General features: G+C 34.8%; 1 protein-coding gene across 1 annotated transcript in view; it reads right to left on the bottom strand.

The window, feature by feature from the left end:
• The window catches only part of LOC138829985 (gametocyte-specific factor 1-like), a 44,183-nt gene extending 34,323 nt beyond the window's left edge, over positions 1-9,860 (bottom strand). The window contains exons 1-3 of the mRNA XM_070026469.1: positions 9,706-9,860; positions 8,530-8,568; positions 7,885-7,985 (exon numbers count right to left, since the gene is read on the bottom strand). Of these exons, the coding sequence (XP_069882570.1) occupies positions 7,885-7,985; positions 8,530-8,539 (111 nt within the window). The 5' untranslated portion in view covers positions 8,540-8,568; positions 9,706-9,860. The remainder of the gene's footprint in view (positions 1-7,884; positions 7,986-8,529; positions 8,569-9,705) is intronic.
• Between the last annotated feature and the right edge of the window lie 12,456 nt (positions 9,861-22,316).

Raw genomic sequence — 22,316 nt, 5'->3', positions numbered from 1 at the left:
TTCCCAGACATATACATGTTCTGTTTATCATGAGCTATATATCTGTCATCGATTATTAGACCTTATCCCCCATCGTGTACATAATCGAGAAATCTATTACTCAATTCACAACCACTTAAGCTTAACTTTTTAATAGTAGTGTTTAACTCTTTACACCTATATAACTTTCACATACTCCAATTTTAAGAATTTTTATTTTTAGTTACTCATGTTCCTTTTCATTTCACCCGTCCTCTCATCCTATTCTTTTTTTCTATCAATATCATTACTTTATACTTACATAATTTGAACTGTATCATTTCTTAAATATAAATTTTTGTTTTTCCATTTTTTCTTGTTTTTTTAATCTCGCTGCTCTCACTTTGTCCAATCCATTTCCCCACTGAGATTAGGATTCCTTTAACCTCACTCTCCTTTTACCTCTCCACTTCCCTCTAATTGTATTTTTCCCCACAATTTTCCCTAAACCTAATAATTTCTGGTTTGCTGAATCTCTCTTTGGTCTTCTTAGTTCTTTAGTCCATAGTTGTTTGATGTTGAATAGATTGTATCTCTTGAACTAGATTGTATCTGCAGCCATTTTGACTGTGCAACTACAGGACTTTGGTAGATACTGTGCAACTACAGGACTTTGGAAGATGTTTGCCTTAAAATAGTGCTCTGCAAGAAAATTGTTACTTTCATACAAAATGGGCAGAAAAATCGCTAACCCCCCCAAAAAATGGCAATTCCGGGTATCTCAAATCCCACTCATGATAATCAGCTGACAAAAGAGTTAATGAATAATACAGAGGAGAGATCCCTAAAAGCTCTACAATCACTGCCATAAATGTGGTGAATGAAAAGACTGAAAACCTGCAAAGGACTCGGTAAGATAAGGAGCAAGAGTAAGCAAACCAGGAATTACTACAGGAATCTCCAGAGTGTTAGAAAGCCACTCAAAATTTAACACAGGAATTGCATGAGCAGGCTGAGAACAGTCAAAGAGAAAGGAATGGCATGGACAGTTGAGAACATCAAAGAGAAAGACAGGAATTGTGTGAGCAGGTTGAGGACACCCAAAGAGAAACACAGGAAGTGTGAGCTTGAGAAAGCTTATCAAAGAGTAATACAGGAATTGGATGAGCAGGATGAGAATAGACAAAGATCAGTAGAGGCATTCATGGAATCCATAAACAAACAACTGAAGGATTGCAGGCAGACTACAAAGGGAACACTAAATGAAGATCGACAGGATGAATGTAAGTCCAAGAAAACCATAACCAATCAACTAAGTGTTTTGAGTATAAACAGTGTCCCCAAATTAAGAAAGTAAAGAAGTTCATACAGGATCGAAAATTTAACTGCAACAGAGAATTGGAAGCCACCAAAATCGACCAATTAGAAGAAAAGTCAATATAAACAGAGTAGAAAAACTGGACAGTAGGTTACACCATGCAGAAGAATGAATCTCAGGGATTGAAGACAGCCTAGATAACAGAGAGAAAAAACACACAACTAACCAAGACGAATCCAAGAAACATGATAGATCTATTCCATATTTGGAAGACACCACCAGAAGGTTTAATCTGAGGACAATAGGTGTAGAGGAACACCTAGAGACAGAAGTTAATGGTCTAAGAAATTTGTTTAACAGGATCCTAGCAGAGAACTTCCCTAACATGCAAAAAGATAGGCCTGTTTAGATACAAGAAACTTAGAACCCCAAATAGACCAGACCAGAACAGGATTTCGCACTGTCACATTATAATCTGCACAGACCAAGGAGACCAAGGAGAAAATTCAGACCAAGGAGAAAATCCTTGAAGATATCAAGGAGAAAAGATAAATCACCCATAAAGGGACCCACTTAGAATCACCTCAGCTTTCTCAGCAGAGACAATTAAACCAAGAGGAGCCTGGAATTATGTATTCCATGCCCTAAAATTAAAGAACTACCAACCAAGAATACTGTACCCAGTCAAACTCTCCTTCATAACCAAAGGTCAATTAAAAATCTCCCATAGCAAAGAAAAAGTGAAACAATAGATCTCAACCAAACCATCCCTACAAAAGATACTTAAAGATGTACTACCCATAGAAAACCAACAAGACCAAAATGAAGTCTAAAGAAACTGCATCCAAACTGAGAATCCAAGAACAATAAGAAGAACCCAGTTATTGCAGCCCCCAAGAAGGTGGAAAATTTGGCAGGAACTACCAAACACCTTTTAGTCCTAACTCTCAATATCAATGGATTTAACTCTCCAATTAAGGGACATAAACTAAGTAGTTGAATTAAAGAAAATTATTTATTTATTTTTGCTAGTCCTGGGGCTTGAACTCAGAGCCCAGGCACTGTTCCTGAGCTGTTTTGCTAAAGGTTATCTCTCTACCGTTTGAGCCACAGCACGATTTCTGGCATTTACAGGTATGTGGTACTGAAGAATTGAACCCAGGGCTTCATGCATTCTAGGCAAGTACTTCACCACGTAGCCACAGTGCCAGGAGTAGTTGAATTAAAAAGCAGGAATCTTGTATCTGTTGCCTTCAGGAGTCACAACTTGCCCATAAGTCCAAACATATTTTGAAAGTGAAAGGCTGGAATAAAATCTACCAAGCAAAGAGCCCCCATTAACAGGTGGAAATTTCAATACTTATATTGATAAAATAGATTTCAAATTAAAATTAGTGAGGATCAATAAAGAAGGTTCTACATACTAATTAAGAGATCTCTCCTTCAGGTGGATATTAACATTCTAAATATCTATTCGTCAAATAACAGAGCACCAAATTTATCCAAGAAACACTACTTTTCCTCAAGTCTCATATAGATCCAAAGACATTAATTCCTGGGGACTTTAACACAGCACTAACCCACTATCTATCTATCTATCTATCTATCTATCTATCTATCTATCTATCTATCTATCTATCTATCTATCTATCTATCTATCTATCTATCTATCTATCATCTATCTATCTATCTATATCAACTTGGCAGAAATTCAACAGAGAAACTGCCAATCTAAAGAACTGCATAGATCAACTAAATTTAAAAGGTATCTACTGAATATTTCACCCACCAGCACTAGAATTCACATTTTTCTCAAGCACATGGGGCTTTTTCAAAAACAGACTCCATTTTAGGTCACAAAGCAAACTTCTCCAGATTCAGAAACACTGAAAATATGCCCTGCATTCTCTCAGACCACAAGAACTCAACACCAAAAGCCACCAAAGAAAGTCCGGTAATACATGGGGGCTGAACAACACACTCTTGAACCACCGGTGGCTCATGGAAGAGATTAGAAAGGAAATTCAAATGTTCATGTTTATAGCTCTGAGTTCTTACATCAACACATTGGAGAGATCTAAAACCAATAATTGAATGAGACATATGAACCTCCTTGAAAAAGAGCAGAAAGATAAACCCCAATCCAGTAGATAGAAAAAACTTAATTTAAATCAGAATTAAATGAATTAGAATCCAAAAAAAAAAAAACAAAACAAAACAATAGAAACACTCCATAAAACAATCAGTTGGTTCTTCGGAAAAAATTAACAAAACTGACAGACCCTTTGCAAATCTCAGAAAAAGAAGATAACACACCTAAATAAATAATCTCAGAGTTGAGAATGGAAATATCACCACAGAAACAATCACGATTCAGAACATTATAAGGGAATACTTCTCAAACTGTTATGCTACTATCTTTGAGAACTTGGCAGAAATGGACCTTCTCCTAGCAAATATCGACATACTGGAACTAAAACAACATGAGTTAAAACATGTTAACCTGCCCATATGAAGCACTGAAATAGAAACAGCAATAAGAGACCTCCCATGTAGGAAAATCCCAGGACTGAATAGATTTCCAGCAGAATTCTACAAGGCCTTCAAAGGACTATTTACACCAATACTCCTCCAATTCTTCAATGAATTTGGAAGGGAATGTACACTACCAAACTCTTTCTATGAAGCCATCATAAACCTCATCTCAAAACCAGGCAGGAACTCATCAAAGAAAGAGAACTAGGGACCCATTTCGTTGATGAATATCGATGCAAAATATCTCAACAAAATTTTGGTCAATCAACTTCAACAATTCATCCAAAAATCATACACGATGATCAATCAGCATTCATTTCAGGAATACTTAGCTGGTTCAATATATGCCAATCAATTAATATAATTCATCACATAAAAAAGACCAAGGATAAGGATGGTTATCTCAATAGATCCACAAATAGCATTTGACAAGATCCAACACTCCTTTATAATGAAGGCTCTGGAAATCTAGGAATCCATGGAACATTCCTCAAAACAATAAAGGCTCATTATTGTACTCAATAATTAAAGCCATTTCTTCTAACTTCAGGAAGGAGACAAGGATGCCCACTCTCTCCACTTTTCTTCAATTCAATGCTAGAATGACTAACTATAGCAATAAGACAAGATGCAAATATTAAGGGGATCCAAATTGGATAAAATGAAGTAAAACTCTCCTTTGCAGAAGACATGATCTTGTATTTTAAAAAATCACATGGACTCCACTCCCAAATTACTTGATCTGATTCAAACTTTGGTAAAGTAGCAGATTATAAAATTAAACTTTAAAATCAATGACTTTTTTGTATGGCAACAATGAGAAGAGAGCAGCTGAAATAAGGAAAGCAACTCCATTCTTAGTAGCCACACAAAAAATAAAATATCTAGGAATTAACCAAAGAAGTGAAAGAAATCTATGATGAAAACATTAAAAATCTGAAAGAGAAAATCAACATAGATCTTAGAATGGGGAAAATCCTCCCATGTTCCTGGATTGGAAGGATCAACATCGTGGAAATGGGAATACTTCCCAAACCTACCTATAAATTCAATGGGATAGCTATCAATATTCCAGCCTCATTCTTTAAGGAATTAGAAGAAACAATCCAATATTTTATATGGAACAATAAGAAACCATGAATAGCAAAAACAATTCTTAACAGAACAGTGCTGGAGGAATATCAATACCAAATTTGAAACTCTACTACAAAGCCATCGTAGTCAAAACAGCTTGATAGTGGCACAAAAAGAGGACCAATGGAATAGAATTGAATACCCAAAAACCACAGACCAATTGCCACAGAATCTTTGATAAGGGACCTAAAAAAATGAAATGGAAGGATAGCTTTTTCAGTAAATGGTTCTGGCAAAATTGGTTAATCACCTGTAGAAAACTAAAGCTAGACCCTTATATATCACCCTGCAACAGAATCAACTCCAAATGGAGCAGACACCCTGCGAACATTACAGGATGTAATAGGAGAAACCTTTGGTCACCTTGGCCCAGGCCGAAATTTTTTTAATAGAGACTCAGAAACACAAGAATTCAAAAAAGTTTGGACAAATGGGGTTGCATGAAGCTGCACTGTTCTGCAAGGCAAAGGACATACAAAGCAAGATCAATAGAAAGCCCAAGCATTGGGAAAAGATCTTCACTAAGAGTCTCATATATATAATATACTTGAAACTGTAAAAATGAAATCCAACAACAAATAATCCTCAAAGAAACAACTGCCAATTAAGTAAGTGCACTAAAGACTGAAAAAGAAACTTCTCTCAAGGAAACAAAATAATGGCAAATAGACACATGAAGATATGCTCAACCTCTCTAGCCATAAAAGAAATGCAAATCAAAACAACATTGAGATTCTCCCTCACCCCAGACTCCACACAGAGTTCCCCTATGACCCAGCAATCCCACTTTTGGGCATTTACCCACATGATCACAAAAGAGACCATACTAAAACTACAAGTACAACTATGTTCATTGCAGCTTTATTTACCATAACTAAGATATGGAACCCACCCAGATGCCCCTCAGTAGATGAATGGATCAAAAAAAATGTAGTATATATACACAATGGAATTCTATGCCTCCATCATAAAGAATGGCATGGCCCCATTTGTTAGCAAATGGAAAGACTTGGAAAAAATTACATTAAGTGAAGTATGCCAGGCCCAAAGAAACATAGGTCTCATAGTTTCCTTTATTACCAATAACTGGTATATATCTGGGACAAGCAGCAAAGGTCAGATAAGATGATAAATTGAAATGAACCCAAGATAGTGACATAGGTGTTTTTTTTTTTCTTCCTTGCTATTGTTTCTAGCATATTTATAAGGGACCATGGGATTTTTGTTTTTGTTTTGTATGTCCCTCCCCCATGGCATAACCCCTGTTTGCACTGTATTTGGTGTTAGTATGATTTAGGGAGGGGAAGGGAAATAACAAAATGTTTAAATAGGGATACAAATCGATCTATTGCAACAGTGAGATGTACAAGACGTTATTTTGAAAAACGAACTTTACAATTTAGGCAGAGGTGAGGATTGGGGTAAGGGAGTGTAGTTGAAGAGTTGGAAGGGACAGGATGGTAGGGGAAAACAAAGGACGAGGTAACAATTTTGGATAAAAATACACTCATTAATTGTAATCCCGCTGTACATATTTTCACAGTAAAATTTATTTTAAAAGTATACTATGTCAAAAATGAACATTATAATTTAAGCAGTGTGGGAGGGGAATGTAGTTCTCGAGACGGGGGTAGGGATGGCAGGGGAAAGTCAAAGGAGGAGGCAAAAATGCTTGATAAGAATAGTACTCATTATCTTCCTCCTGTAACTGTAACCACTGTACAGTATTTTATAATAAAAACCTTATTTAAAAAGATGTTAAATGAAATAAACAATAAGATAGGGATACAAGTGTTTTTTTTGTTTTTGTTTTTCATTCTTGTTATAATTTTTAAGGTATTTGTTATGAACAATGTGATTTTTTTCCTTTGGTGTGTTCCTCCCCCTGGTCTAACCCCTGTGTTCACTGCATTTGATTCTAGTGCACTGCATCATGTATATACATTTATCTAATTTGGGGAGGGGAAGGAAAAAAAAAAAACTAGTGCATCCTTTTGCACAGGTTAGACTTCTACAATTTTCACCATAGCACTTCTTCTATTCTCATTTGATCGGGGAGATAAGAAGGTTTATGACTCTTCTGCCTGGGATGGCATTAAAAAATGATAGAGTGATATCAAACTCTCACGTTAATAGTATTTCTTTCATGAGGAAACTGTGCCAAGATCCATAAATTGTATATGGAAGTTTAGAAGCGTACATATGTGCTCAATTTTGGCCTATGTTTACTCAAATATAGGTTATTTATATGCAATTTACAAATGCATAGATAAAGTGATTCACCATATATTTGAAAATATCCAAAATGGAGGGTCATCACATGTGTCTTCTTTGCAAACAAAATAGCAGAAACTATGCCTCTCCTACAGCTCTGGAACTTATTGTAGCATTTCATATTAAGAAATTTTTGGTGAAAAGAAATTTTGTAATAAATACCCTCAATATAGAAAAGAGACACAATGCACCTCCCATGTTTTGTTTATAACCATGGCATGGCAAGTACAGTATACAAACTGAATTCTAAGCTATATGATAATACAGTGGGTGTTTTAATGAAATAATGTTTAAGAATACCATTAATTTACATTTTTGCCATTAGGCAATGGGGAGGAAAAGGGAAACCACCTCTAATGTTTGTGAAATATGGCACACACGGTTTGACATAATTGCCCACACAAAAGATCTTGCCTTTGTTCTGCTTTGAATAGGGATCTAGAAATACGTCTCTAGAAATAAACAAGTTGGGCTATGATTGTCTTCCTTTCCATTACATGCTGCAGAGATTTCAGAAGAAATACAAAAATCTCACTATGACATTTATGCCCACAGTCTCTCTCATATTTTCTCATACATTTCCCACAATTTATTATAAAAATACTCAAATTTAACCATGAACTAAAGAAATTATGTAATATCAACATGTTCCAATGAAACATTACCTCTTTACATTTCACAAGATGGTATGGGAACCTGCATGATCTGATTTTGTGATTTTTATCATAGGGACACTGCAATAACCTCTCAGGATCCACCGATTCCTCTGAAAGAGAACAAATACCTCGGGAAAATCAATATATTGGGGAACATGCAAGTCTTCAATGTTGTTTCCATTATTAACTCTATCTTAACTCTGGAATACCTATTTGGGGAATTCAAAATATGACAAAGAGTATCACTCTGGAATTTAACTTCTGATGTACTGTCAGTTCCTATTAGGTAATTCTTAATTTTTTTATGAAAAATATTTATTCTAGTTATTGATTCTATAGTTTATTCTAAGTATTGATTGGAGTCAAATGGAACTCTTAGCTTGTTTTATCTTCTGAAATCATACATCCATTGAGCATCCCTGATTTAATTGCTGTCTTACATTTAAATCTAGAATGTGCAAATATTTTACATAATTTTTCACCTTTCAATCTAGCACATCAAAATTCAGTTATAATTATCAAAATGTCTGAAGTTTCAGATTCAATCAGGACGAATCCTACTATCCTATTCTCTCAGTTCCTGTCAATATACTTTATGTGATTCCAAACAAGAAAAAAAATAATTTCCCCAAATAAATGTGTAAACATGTTTACCTTTTTCCATTGTGACAGTCAGATAAATATCAGCAAGTCCTGAGGATGAGAAAAATTCTCTGAGAGAAAACATGAATAAATACTTCAAAACCACAAGTATTAAATGTTGGGATTTTGTCAGCGATATGAGAAACTGGGTACAACCTATTCATCTCTAATAATTTTTGTTGCTAGACACACTTGAAATATATTGATATCTGTCTACTTCACAAAACATGGTCACTTATAACAAGCTATAGAAATGTGTAACTTTTCTGGCGGGGGGGAGGGGGGAGGAACTAGATGAAGGCGGGGGATGTCCTGACATGGGGCCTGTACTCTGGGTCTGGGCGCTGTCCCTCAGCTCTACAGCTCAAGGCTAGCGCTCTACCACTTGAACCACAGCGCCACTTCCAGCTTTTTTCTTTCTTTTTGCACATGTGGTGCTGAGGAATCGAAGCCAGGGCCTTAATGCATGCAAGGGAAGCACTCTACCACTAAACCACCTTCTCAGCCCCAGAAATGTGTAACTTTTGAACTCAAAAAAGTTCATATTTTTCAAGCATTTTTCTTCATTATACCAAAACGGAGGTGATGCATCATGACAACTTTTAAGCGAATGTGGAAAAGGTTTTCTAAATTATTTATGTCTGAATTAACAAATTCCATATTCCATCTTTCAAATATCTAATACCTATTGAAAATATGCACTTATATAGATATAGATATATCGTTATTCCTATTCAGATTGTAAGATCAGTATGGACTATTATTCAGATAACTGCTTCTTAGAGAGGTTACGTATCACAAAGCAAAGAAATCATTGAGTCACATTAGAGTCAAAGTTAGAGATGGGTGCTGCCGTTCAAGAGGTAGTAAATTTCTGGAGTACAGTGTCTAGTGGCCATGAAGCAGAGCCAGAAGACATTAAACCTCTGATTACTTTGACGCACATAAAAGTGACGGGAATAAAAGTAAATTTCAAATTCCCAGAATGAAAATAGGTATTTTCTGAAGTCTAAGGAAGTAAAGAATTTTCATTATTTTACCAATGAAACAATACTGCCTCATTAGAGAAAATTATAAGAACTACATTTGGGATGTCAGTGAGAAATGTCCCAGTCACATACCTGAGGCAAAATGATAATTTACATGTCTAAGAGGTAAAAGTAGGAAAAAAGGGCAAGGGACTATTACCTGTCTCCTTCAGTTAACTGGATTCACCAATCAAGTCAGGATCTCTTCCCCTCACGACAGACGATGTCCTACTCGTAGGTTTTCCACAGCAACAGCTACTTCTGTATAATGACTTCTCTGCATGGGGCCACCGCTATTGTGATGTAGCTCATAAATCTCACTTCTGTTTAACCAACTGAAGGAACTCAGCCATACTTGCGCATATGACAACGGAAGTGCTGACTTCCGGCTTGAACCCGGAAGACAAAGTCCCATTTCTTTTTGGTATGCTTTGTGGACACCAATTCAGTTTAATAGAAATGTGTAAGTATTCAGTAGAGCAATAATGTGAATGTATGTGTTAGACTTTTGATCTACACATCAACTACGGGTTCTATGTAAATTGTTCTGCCTAGACATCTGTACACTTACTATGGTCTATATAGCCACAATAAGTCATTCTTTCCGTATTATTTTTTCCTTGTTTAGTTTCTTTACTCATCAATATTCTTATTAGCGACAGTTTCACAAAAAGACCCCTTCTAGAACTCAATCACCATCTGCCAAAAACGTTCTTTAGCCTTCCTTGTAGATATGATTGACTTTTGTACATATTGTTTAATTCACATTTTTTATTAAAATTCATGAACAGTAAGAGTAATGTACTCTAGGATTTCTCAAAACAAATAGTCACAAATATTAAATGAAAACAGCAAGAGAGAAACAGGTTCCCAGATGAATTTCTTCATGTATATGTATTTTTACTTATACAAATATTAATGTTACTAAATACCATAAAGTAAACATATAAAAGCTATACAAAAGTACTTTCTATGTGTAGCTTTAGGAGTGCTTTTGCATTATTGAATCACCAATAACATAAACTACATGCAAATATCCTGCACTATAACTTTCGATTATAGAATTTGCAACTCAAGAATCTATTCAGAAGTTTATGTAGGATACATGAAATTCAGTTAGATTTTAATAAAATATGAAGTTATTATGCCACATTTTGGAAAGATGGATTGAAGTGTTTCTAATATATAAAAGGTGGTACATAATATATGTCACATTCTTAGTATTATGTAGATTTCATATCATTATTTTTCATTAACAGAAGGTAACCTTATTTAAAAGTATGCCAAAGATGTTATAATTATAAAGACAGGATGTTTTTGGTATACAAATTTGTCTGTTTTGAATAGCTGTTTTATGAATCCCGAGGAACTGAAGCATTTCAGTATTTGTATCAGTAGGAAAATATAATATGGTTTAAGATAATCGAAACAAGGCCTGGCACTGGTGACTCACACCTGTAATCCTAGCTATTCAAGAGACTGAGATGTGAAGATCTCAGACCAAGGCCAGCCCCTGCAGGAAAGTCTGTGAGACTCTTATCTCCATTAAAACACTAGAAGACCAGAAGTGGTGCTGTGGCTCAAGTGGTAGAGTGTTTGCCTTAAGCTGTGGAGCTCAAAGACCATGCCCAAGCAAATAATTCAAGCTCTTTGACCAACCAAAACAAAAAAAATAAATAAATAATTGAAACAAACCAACATGGGAGAGAAGAAATAAAAGACCATGATTTGTCATTAAATGGAGGATCTGGAAACATCTCTAAGTAAAATAAAAAACATGGACACACTTGGTACAGATAAAATAAAGGATGGTGTGGCAGTGCTTGATATCTTTTGAAGTTAATCAGACACAGCCAAACAAAGCAGGAAACCTATCTGAAGTAGATAGGAATGATTCCCATCAAAAGGCTTCTCAAAAGTAATGATGAAGCTTTGTAAGGTTTATCATGTGTGTGTGTTCTTCACGCTTGGGGTATGACAAACAGTGTTCCTATAAGAATCATTATCTTAGCACTCTAAGGAAATCTTGTGCTTCTGTCAATTGAATCAAACTCTAAGACATTATCCCTCTTCTTCATAGGCATGAATGAACTACAATATATTTTAATTTTATAAAATTGTATTAAAATTCAGTAACTTTGATTTCTACATGGAATTCTTCCTGTTATTTGCCACCACACCCTGATGCTCATTGGCATACTTTCTGTTAAGCCAGCAGTGTTTTCTCTGCCTTCCATACACAAGACACTTTGATTAAAAACATGTTCAAGTACAAGTAATAGAAATAAATTTAGACACGAGGTATGAAGGAATTAAGCACATTGTACAGATGGGGTAGACTTTGACTGGTTTTGTTCATAGAATTTGCCTAATGAAAATGACAATTACAAATAGTACATGTTGCATGCATTTGTAAAATATTACTTGATACTCTAGTATGGCTATTGAAGAAATAGTAAAAAGTCACTGAATATTTTTGTAGTGGTTGACATTTAAGCATATATGAACATTTCAATTTGAATGAAAACATTTGGACCAAAAGTGCACACAGACTTAGTTACAGGGAAAATGAATTAATGAACCTTTTCCTTTGTGACAATACTAGAATCACGATGACAGGGAGCTACGTGATACACTGTCCCAAACTGGATTCTCACCAATCACAATATTCGGAGGGAAACATTCATGAATTAATTTATGTTAGAGAACTTATGGTCTCTCTAGAATGGAGACATGCAAATAATTCTCAAGGAATATACTGGCATTCAGTTTCTTGTAATGTAGTTTTGTTCCTGGACAACAGCATAGCACAGAGTCACAAAATATAGTCATTGATAATTCCTCTACTTATGATATGTAGGCTCCCATTTTCCTGCCATGAACCCTTGTGGAAAAGTGTAGAAATTTAAAAGCAAGGATTTGTTTTCGTATTTACACTTGTCACTGTGTGAAAGGGCAGAAATAATCTCTTCTATTGTCAGATATTTCCACTATAATATGTTGTGTGATAGATTGCTCCTTCCTACATTGATTCCTTTAGACCTTTACAGTCTCTACAAAAGCTAATATCAATAGAAAATGCTGAGATTCACAGATAGACTCTCTTTATCAGGATTTTATGTAAATATTCGTGTTGAATCTAACATAAGAATTGTACTTACACTCAAATTTTTCTGCAAAAATTTCACATAATATTATATCAATCATTAACTAAAATACTGCTGTCTAAATATACACATCACCAGATGCAACCTGGTTTCAAAACCACCATATCTGGTGATCATCTTTGGAATTCACATATCTAACCTACATCCTAACTACATGTTCCAACTTTCTTTCCAGAGGTTGATGCTCATAAAATGTGCTTGAACCACCAGCCCAAATTGCAACAGGAATGCTTTTAGTGTATTATTCATTCATGTGAAATACTGTCTGAAAATAAATGGCATTTTCAGAAAGAAAGATAATACCGGTTTCTATGAACAATGAAATACTTTCTGGGAAAAATAAATATTGAAGATTGCACTATTGTGTAAAACTAATTGCTAAAATTGGTAAGTAGTTTTGTATTGTGTGCTTATGACACATGAGTATTTGCAAAATGTGAAGTTATTAGATGGCTTAGAGTCAATGCCGATGTATATTAGAAGATTGTGATTAGACTTTGCCACACATTCTAGGCCTGGAAATAAATAAAAAGTAATGGCTACTTCATATCTATTTGTGTTTGACTTACTATTTTTATTCGGGGCCCGGTGGTGGGTCCTGAAATATGACATCAATTGTTCTAAAATTCTCATGAAATCCAGGTTCCAGGGGCTCACAACTATAATCCATTTTTTTCTACTGGATGAGATCGGAGGATTGCAGTCCAAAGCCATCCAATGCAGGAAAACCCATGTTACTCAACTCCAATTACCCTCTAGAATACCCAAAGTGGCACTATGCCTCAAATAGGGAAAGGATCACCTTTAGCTGAAGAGTGCAGGGCTAGAATTCAATATGGAAAACCAACAAAAAAATACACTCAGGAAGAAGCATTTTTGAAAATGCATCCGTACAAAATAATATCATATGTCCTGTGACATTCTGAAAGACATAGAATGATAGCTTTTCATGACTCCCTTTCTCCTTCATATTTCTTGCCATTTGTTTGTGTTGGCATGTTTTGTTAATATTCAACAAGCAATTTCTATTTGTTAGTTTTGCTTTTATTACTCTGGTTGTACAAATATCAGCGTATAGGCACTTATGACTCTCACATCATATGAAGCATAGAGAATATCTGAAAGGAAAATTTGAAATATTAATATAGATGTTTAGATTCAAAATCGTTCCTGTTATTACATTGTCGAATTCATTATTTCATTCTATAATCAGTCAATCAACGTTTGTGTGCCATTTGTCAATTTATTTTGAACCAAACAGATTTGAATCCACATTAAAGAATTTCATGACTTCAAGTAGCATCGGGTAAATAAAATTTAGGCACTATTATATTTTGATACTATTATTTGACAATTCTCATAAAAAGGACTGTCTATTGAATGTTTACATCCATGCATTCCTCTGGACTCTAAACTATGTTCTACTTTTTTTTTGTATTTCTTGCTCTGAGAAATGTTACTACTATAATGATACTTATCAGGAAATTTCGTATATAAAAGAAAAGTAGAAGGTTTTTAAACCTACTGGGTACTGTGTGCCATTATTATCTGTTTCACTTGACACAAGCACAAGTTGAGACTCCTTACATCAGTAACAGAAATAGAGCAATTTTTGCCCTATCACCTTAACAGAGACCTATATCAAGGGATACATTCTAAAAGGTGAAAAATGTTGGTTAAAAACCCTAGTAGTGTGGATATTTTCTTCCTTCTTATGAAAGGTATCTTGCTTTATTTTACCGACTCTGATTTACCTTAGAAGTTACACAAGATATACCATGTTAGTCCACCTTCCTAACCCTTTCTGTAGGTTTGGTTCTTGGATGTTTCTAGATTATGAAATAATGAACAGATAATACCATTCTATCTCCAGTTTTCCATGGCTATTTTCATCGTATTTTCTCAAATATTTGTGGTATGTGCAATGGCATCAGAATGCTTCTCTTCCTATCAGTTTAGAAAACTACAGTATCAAGTAAGCATAAATGCAAAAGTTACTGATATTCGTGTTATGGATTGGAACACCAGAAAATATTTATATTTCTTCTCTTTTGTGGTTCTGAATCACTGATCATGTGTATTAGGAATTTACTTCCAATTAAAGCTGAGTTCTAAGAACAGATTTTAGGGTGATTTTCCCCGAAGGTTCCTTTTTGTTTCTTTAGCAATTTTCATTATGGTATTCTTGTACAAAATTTCATACCTGAATGCTGGTGTCTCAGACCTCCAATACGAGGTGGCTGAGACTTTTTAGTCAATCAGACACACTACAGTGCAATTCAAGCATTTTAGAACACCAGAAGTATCACAGTGGTTCAAACTAGTGGACCTCTGGCTTTGAACAAAAACACCTTAGTGATATAGGAAGGGCCCTGAATTCAAGCAAAATAAACTATCCAAAAGACTGTCTGGTATTCTTCAGATGATGCCAGTTGCAAAGAAGGGAATAATAAAAGATGACATTAACTGCTAACAAATATTAAACATTTGCAAATATTTCAGAAAGTGTTTCCAACAACTTGAAATAGAATTGTGAGTTGAACCTTCATGTCATATGTTATCAAGGCAATTACTAAAACTACAGATAACACATTCAAGACTGGAAATAAAAAGTAATGGCTACTTCATATCTAGTTCTGTTTGACTTAATATTTTTTTTCGGGGTCCGGTAGTGGGTCCTGAACTCTGGGCCTGGGTGCTGTCCCTCAGCTCTTCAGCTCAAGGCTAGCACTCTACCACTTGAGCCATAGCGCCACTTCCGGATTTTTTCTTCTTGTTTATGTGGTGCTGAGGAATCGAACCTCAGGCATGTGAGGCAAGCACTCTAGCCACCTTCCCAGCCCCTGACTTACTATTTTATAAAAACCTATATTGAGTGCTGCCTTCTTTCCTGCTCTTTTAAATACTTATTCAGTAGGAGCTGTGAGAAAACCCCAGAGCACAGGTCTTGTAATTTTTTTTCCCCTCATATCACATTCTAAGACACAGGTTTCACTACTTGTTTAATACATCACACAGTGTAACATATTTCCTTGGTAAAGTTAACTTTAAGGTATTTATATGTGCAAGCAGTTACTTTATTTCTTGCTGGATAAAGTTTATTGAGGAGAAAAGTACACTGTCCTCCATTAGCCCTATTTCAGTGGCTGAAAGATAATGCAGTTATTATTTTTTGCTGGGAGTAATTTTAGGGCAGGGATATATACTTCCCTGGATCAAACAGACCATTGCAACAAGTGCCATATTAAGTAACCTTCTATGTAGTTATAAAAAATACGATCACAGTTGTGGTGAGTTAGAAGTTAAGAAGACACCAGCCGCACACTTTTATCAAAGCTTAACACAATTCCTGTGAATTCTATGATGAAAATCACAGCACTCAGAAATGGAATCTACTCTTCGGGCTTTGGGCCAGAAGGGAGCATTTCAATTGAGACAGATGGCGCAATAATGAAGGACCTGAAATCCTCAACGTGAAATTATTACGTCATTGTTACATTAAGTATGGGACCAAACAGAGGAAGTGACCACTGCAAAGGGTACGTCTATGTGATGGAAGGGATTCCTGTTGTCTTTTGTGGATCTACTTATCTTTAGCCGCTTCCTTAATATGCAGAGAATTCTTTTCATTCTTCCCGTTTATGTGACTGCTTTTATTCTTAGATCTAAATATTACTCATATTCAGAGCTTTTCTGAATATCAGCTATTGTCTTCCTACAAGTTCCGTGTCATGTCTAGTTTACTAGGTTTCATTGAAATGCCAGGACACTACTCTCTGAAGCATTTTTTGTATCATGGAATGATAGCACCAATCACTAAATTCTGTCTGAATATTCTATCAACTCTAAACATTTATGCTGTAGTCTTTGATAGGATGCTCTTCAGCAATATTTACTAGCAGTACTTAATAGAGGGCAGGTAAGTATTAAAATATACTTTGGAAAAATGGCGTTATGCGGCCCAATCAACTTCCTTATGAAAATATATATTCAGTAGCTTCCAGAGAATTTTCAGGCATAATTTTGAACTGTGATCCACAATGTATAAAAGCATTGTGAAATTCAGTAAACAAAATACATATATTGAAATAAACTTTATACAAAATTTGCTTGCAAACACCATGTTAATATTTCTGTGAATTTGTCTGCTTATCATTCTTATACATAATACCACTGTGGTAAATCTGCAAACACTACTCACTTTTAAGGTCAAAATATATACTGAGGAAATTCTGTGAATTCTTCATATCTAAAATAGGAAATCAAACAAATTTAGTAGTTTTACTTATGTACTATATCCTGAGATATTATTGCACTTTTCTTCATGTCAACATAGAATATTTCCAAGTTATAAACTTAGGCAACACCATTTATTTACTCCATGCTAACTCAAAGCTTTAAACCTCATACTGAATATGATTTGCTGTTTAAATTACAATTCTTCTGGGAAGGAAAATTACAAAACTGTAGAGATTTGTCTTGAGAGAACATTTGAAAATATTGAGGTCAAATCAATACTTTCTGTTTTGTCTCAAATATTGTTTTGCGTTTTTTTTTAAATTAATTTATTTTTTTTATTGTGAGAATACCGCACAAAGGAGTTACAATTACATAGGCAAGAAAACGAATACATTTATCAATTATTGTAACCTCCTCTTCGTTTCTCCTTTCCCTACCACTTCCCATCCCTTCCCATACTTCCCTCACCTGATCCACCCCCCACAACTAAGTTGTAAGTTTGTTTGACATAATGACTTGTACATCTCATTGTTGCAATGGGTCCATCTGTACCTCTAGTTAAACAATTTTGTTTTTGCCCTTCCCCTCCACAAATTATACCAACTGCTTTCCAAATACTGTTTGAATCATTGTTTGCTTCTTAGTGATGAACTGTGTTAATATGTGGAGGCTTAAGCCTTTCTATGTACATGTCAAATTATTTGTGTCTCATATTCATGCGTTTGAAATATTTGGCTTGACATGGTGAAGTCTTGTTTCACCTTATTCTTCCACACTTGCAAAAACAAAAATCTTTTTATATTAATTAGGGAATCATTGGTGGTCCCATTATCTTAACGGGATTAACCTAAACACAGATAAGTGCAATTTGGCACCTGGAAATAGTATTTTTAAATAAATTATTTTTATGCAATGCCATCCTACACTATTGCTCTAAGTGCTCTATCATCTGAACGGATTGCAAATATTGCTTTCGCCCAACACTAGAGTTCTCAAGATTCAGATATGATAAATCAATTTTTAATGGGAGTCAGTCTTTAGAATCTCCTACTATTGATGTGTAGAATTGAACTATTGAAACAGACATTAATTATTCATATAGTTATGAAAAGATAGCTAATTATTCCACATCATTCTGAATCTGTCCCTAATAACACTAACTACTGTGACTGTTATGTTACAAACATTTGCATATTTCACACTTCCTAATGGAATCAGAACTATTCTTTTGAAACATAGTTGAAGTTTTATCTATGACACTTCTTTTGTAATTTTATGGAATATAATTTATTATATCGCTATGATCTTTTGCATATATGGCTATAATTTTTGAGTCAATTCATGTTAATCTTTGCAACAGAACAAGGCATACTGCATCACACTGTGAGATGCAAGAGTTTAGGAAAACGGCAACTGAAAACAGAATGGGTAATGAATTCATATAAAATTATGAATAAACTACTTCCAAAGTTAGTAAATTTTATTGTACTTTATTTTTCTTTATGTCCGGTGGTGGGTCCTGAACTCTGGGCCTGGGTGCTGTCCCTCAGCTCTTCAGCTCAAGGCTAGCGCTCTACCACTTGAACCACAGCGCCACTTCCAGCTTTTTTCTTTTTCCTTATGTCTTGCTGAGGAATCGAACCCAGGGCCTCATGCACGCAAGGCAAGTGCTCTACCACTGAGCCACCGTACCAGCCCTTTATTGTATTTTTATATCACATCCTGCGATAGTTTTTGAATATCTGTAATTCTCCATTGTACATGAGTTAATAAATGAGATGTATTTCCAAAAGTGTTACAAAAATTTGCGGAGATTAGGTATTCGCCGTAACATTAAATTGAAAAAAGTAAACTGAAACTATAGAACCTGTGCAACGATTCACATAACAAGAAAATGGTAAGAAATGACATATGTATTAGAAATACTAAAAAGAAAATATGTTGGAGATGACCATTAAAATCTGGGGAGGTGATTATGGATTGGAAAGGGAGAGATAAATGAGGAAAGGGGTAACATGTTCACCAAGAATTGTGTTCATTAACTTCCTTATGTAACTATACCCCTTCTCTACCTCACCATAACAATAGAATTAAAATAAAAAAGAAAAAGACTTAAATCCTACAACAGATGGGATGACTACTGGTAATATCCCATATTCAACTCCCTTTGAAACAGATTAGAATGATAATATCTATTAGTAATTCTTTGAATACTACTGGTGCAATTAGCTTCTTTTTGGATATACAAGACAGAGTCTGATTATCCAAGGCTGTCTTTAAAATTCTGATATCTAGATCAATCCTGAGTATCCATGTTAGTTATTTCCGCATTACAGGATGTATGGTAAGATCTTTTGCTTAGGAAATATATAAATAGGATTTTGTCATAATCTTTTGCATCCTTTTCCAAATGGACTAGAGATCCATTTCTCATTTCCAAAACTGACTTTTAATAAATAAATAGGTGATGTTTAAGATCAGAAGCGTTTTATTTTTCCCACCCATTCAATCTGAACAAGTTTTTGAAAGGGCATACTTCTCATTTGCAGACAGCCAGAAAGTGGTTCTTCGTAATTGCTTCAGAGCAAAAATCAAGTTTCTTTTTTTCTCACAATAAATTAATTCATTGTTCATAGGAATTGTAATGTAAGGGTAATGAATCTTCAATAAAATTACTGCAATGTATATATGCTTTGAGGTACAGTAAATATCATTGTGTCCTCACTAGTTTAGATTTACCAGTGATTATATGTTTCACTTTACATATAATTTTAATACTAAATAAATCATTACAAAATTTGGTATCATATAGTATTTTCATAGAGATCTATATACTCCATGCACAATATGCACAATGACAATTGAGTGAGCACATTCAAGAAAATTTTTAGACATGAATACACTACTGTCCAGAGTTGTGACAGAATCAATCTGTAAGAGGTGATCATTGAGTAAAGTGACTCAAGTAGTATGAAAGATTTATTTTCCAGTAGTTACTCTTATTGAAGGACCTATATAAAGAGGAAACGTATGCTGAACATTTTAAAACATGATTGTTCAAAATTCCATTGGAACTAGCAATACAAAAAATTATACTACATTGAGAAATGGTGAAATTCATCAATTTTATAAAATATTCCGCAGCCTGTTTCTGCTTTCTTTTGTTTTCATTTGATGCTTCTGGTGTGTGAATTTAGATCCTCACTCTTACTTGACAAGTTCTCGACCACTTTCCCTTAATATGTATGTGCTCAGTCACGTCTCCAGCCTCTTTTTACACTGGTTGTTTTGAGGTAGATCTCACTGTTTGTTTTCCTATTTATTTTTGAGAAGATTCTGTTTCCTATCCAGGCACACACCTAGAGACCACAATTTTGTATTTGATAGGCTTCCTTTTGTTGCTGGGATGACAGGCACAGGTCATCACTTCCACTTTCCCTTGGTCAAGATATTGTTTCAAGGACATTTCTTTCTGGACTGGCGTTGAACTTTGATTCTTCCATTCTATGCCTCCAAAGAAACTTAGATTATAGGTAACAGTAAGGGGTATTCAGGTATAATTTTGAGGTAACAAGCTCTTCATTTCATATGCAAGGTTCATCTTGAACTTTTCCAGTTGCCCAGATTCATTTAAACCCAGTATTCTCCTGCCCGGTTCCCAAGTCCTAGGATTATAGGCAATGAAACTATGTTTGTTTTCTTAATATTTGTTGTTGTTATTTTAACTTTCACATAACATTTATTTGTAAGCAATCAGCATCTGGATCTGGATCTCCTTGCTTCTTTTATTTGTTCCTACCTTAATTTCTTCCTTAATTGCTTTCTTCCTTCTTGAATTCCTTCCTTTCTTCTTTCATTCTTTCTTACTTTCTTTCCTTCCTTCCTTTCTTCCTTCTTTCTTTTGATATACTTCAGTCTTTCTCTGAACTTGCAAGCTTCCTGCCACAGCCTGTTTAAGCTAGTGGCAAAGGTAACCCCACACACACACCCACACTATCCAAAAAAATCTCACGTACAAATATAGTTGCTGAGAAATATGATTAGCCAAGTACAAATCTCTCTTAAAATTATATATATATATATATATATATGTATATTATAATAAAAAATATGTACAGAGAGGTTACAATTACATGAGTAAGGTAATGAGTACATTTCATATTGAGTGTTGTTACCTGCTCCTTTTCATGGGATAAATTCAATATTTCTGAATTTGGACAAATTTGCTTTGTGACCTAAAATGTTGGCTATTATTGAACATGTTCCATGTACTGCTGAGAAGAATGTGTATTCTGGTGCTGTTGGGTGAAATATTTGGTAGAAATGTATTAAGTCTATTTGATTTATACAGTTGCATAGATATGAGATTTCTCAGTTGAGTTTTGCTGGGATGATCTATCCAGGAGGGATTGTGATGTGTTAAATTCTCCAAGAATTATTATATTTGGATCTATATGAGACTTGAGGGAACATAGTGTTTCTGAGATGAATGTGGATGCTCTGTTGTTTGGTGAATTAATATTAAGAATTGTAGTATCCCCCTGAAGGATGGATTCATTAATTTGTATGTAGCGACCCTCTTTGTCACTTCTTCCTTATTTTAATTTGAAATCTATTTATCTGCTATTTATGATTGCAACTCTGGCCTGTTTATTCCAGCCTTTTACTTTCTGAATATGTTCGTTTTTGTGGGAAAGGTGTGTGTCTTGAAGGCAGCAGATAGAGGTATTTTGGTTTTTTGATCTAACTAGACAATCTATGTTGCTTACTTGGAAAGTTCAGTCCACTAATATTGAGAATTAGAACTGAGATTTTTTGGGTAGTTCCTGCCATGTTATTCATTGTTTGGTGACCTGTGCCAACTGGATTCTTCTTATGACTTTTTAGATTCTTTCTTTCAAATCTATTTCATTGCCTTTATCATGTTCTTATTTGATTTCTAGCTGTGGGATATTTCAAGAATAATTTGAGGGCTGGATTGGTAGACCTATATTGTTTGAATGCTTTATTGCTATGGAAGATAGTTCATTTGACCTTTTCTTTGAAGGAGACTTAGCTGGATACAGTATTCCTGGTTCCCAGTTGTTCATTGTAAGACATTGCATATATCATTACAGTCTCTTTTTGCTTTAATTAACTCTGGCTAGAAAACTGAAGTTATTCTGAATGTTTTCCCTTTATTGTGATTGATCTGTATTCTGTAACAACTTTAAGGATCTTTTCCTGGGTTTCATTTGATCCTGTGTAGATTAAAATGTGATAGCGGGATATTCTGTTCTAGACCATTCTATTTGTGGTTCTAAAAGCTTCTTGCATTGCTCTATCTTTTAGCAAATTGGAGAAATTCACTACTAGGATCCTGTTA

Source organism: Dipodomys merriami, unplaced genomic scaffold, assembly GCF_024711535.1.
Source record: "Dipodomys merriami isolate MVZ:Mamm:240054 unplaced genomic scaffold, mDipMer1.0.p SCAF_18, whole genome shotgun sequence".
Classification (NCBI taxonomy): Eukaryota; Metazoa; Chordata; class Mammalia; order Rodentia; family Heteromyidae; genus Dipodomys; species Dipodomys merriami.
This window is presented reverse-complemented; position numbering and strand designations above follow the sequence as displayed.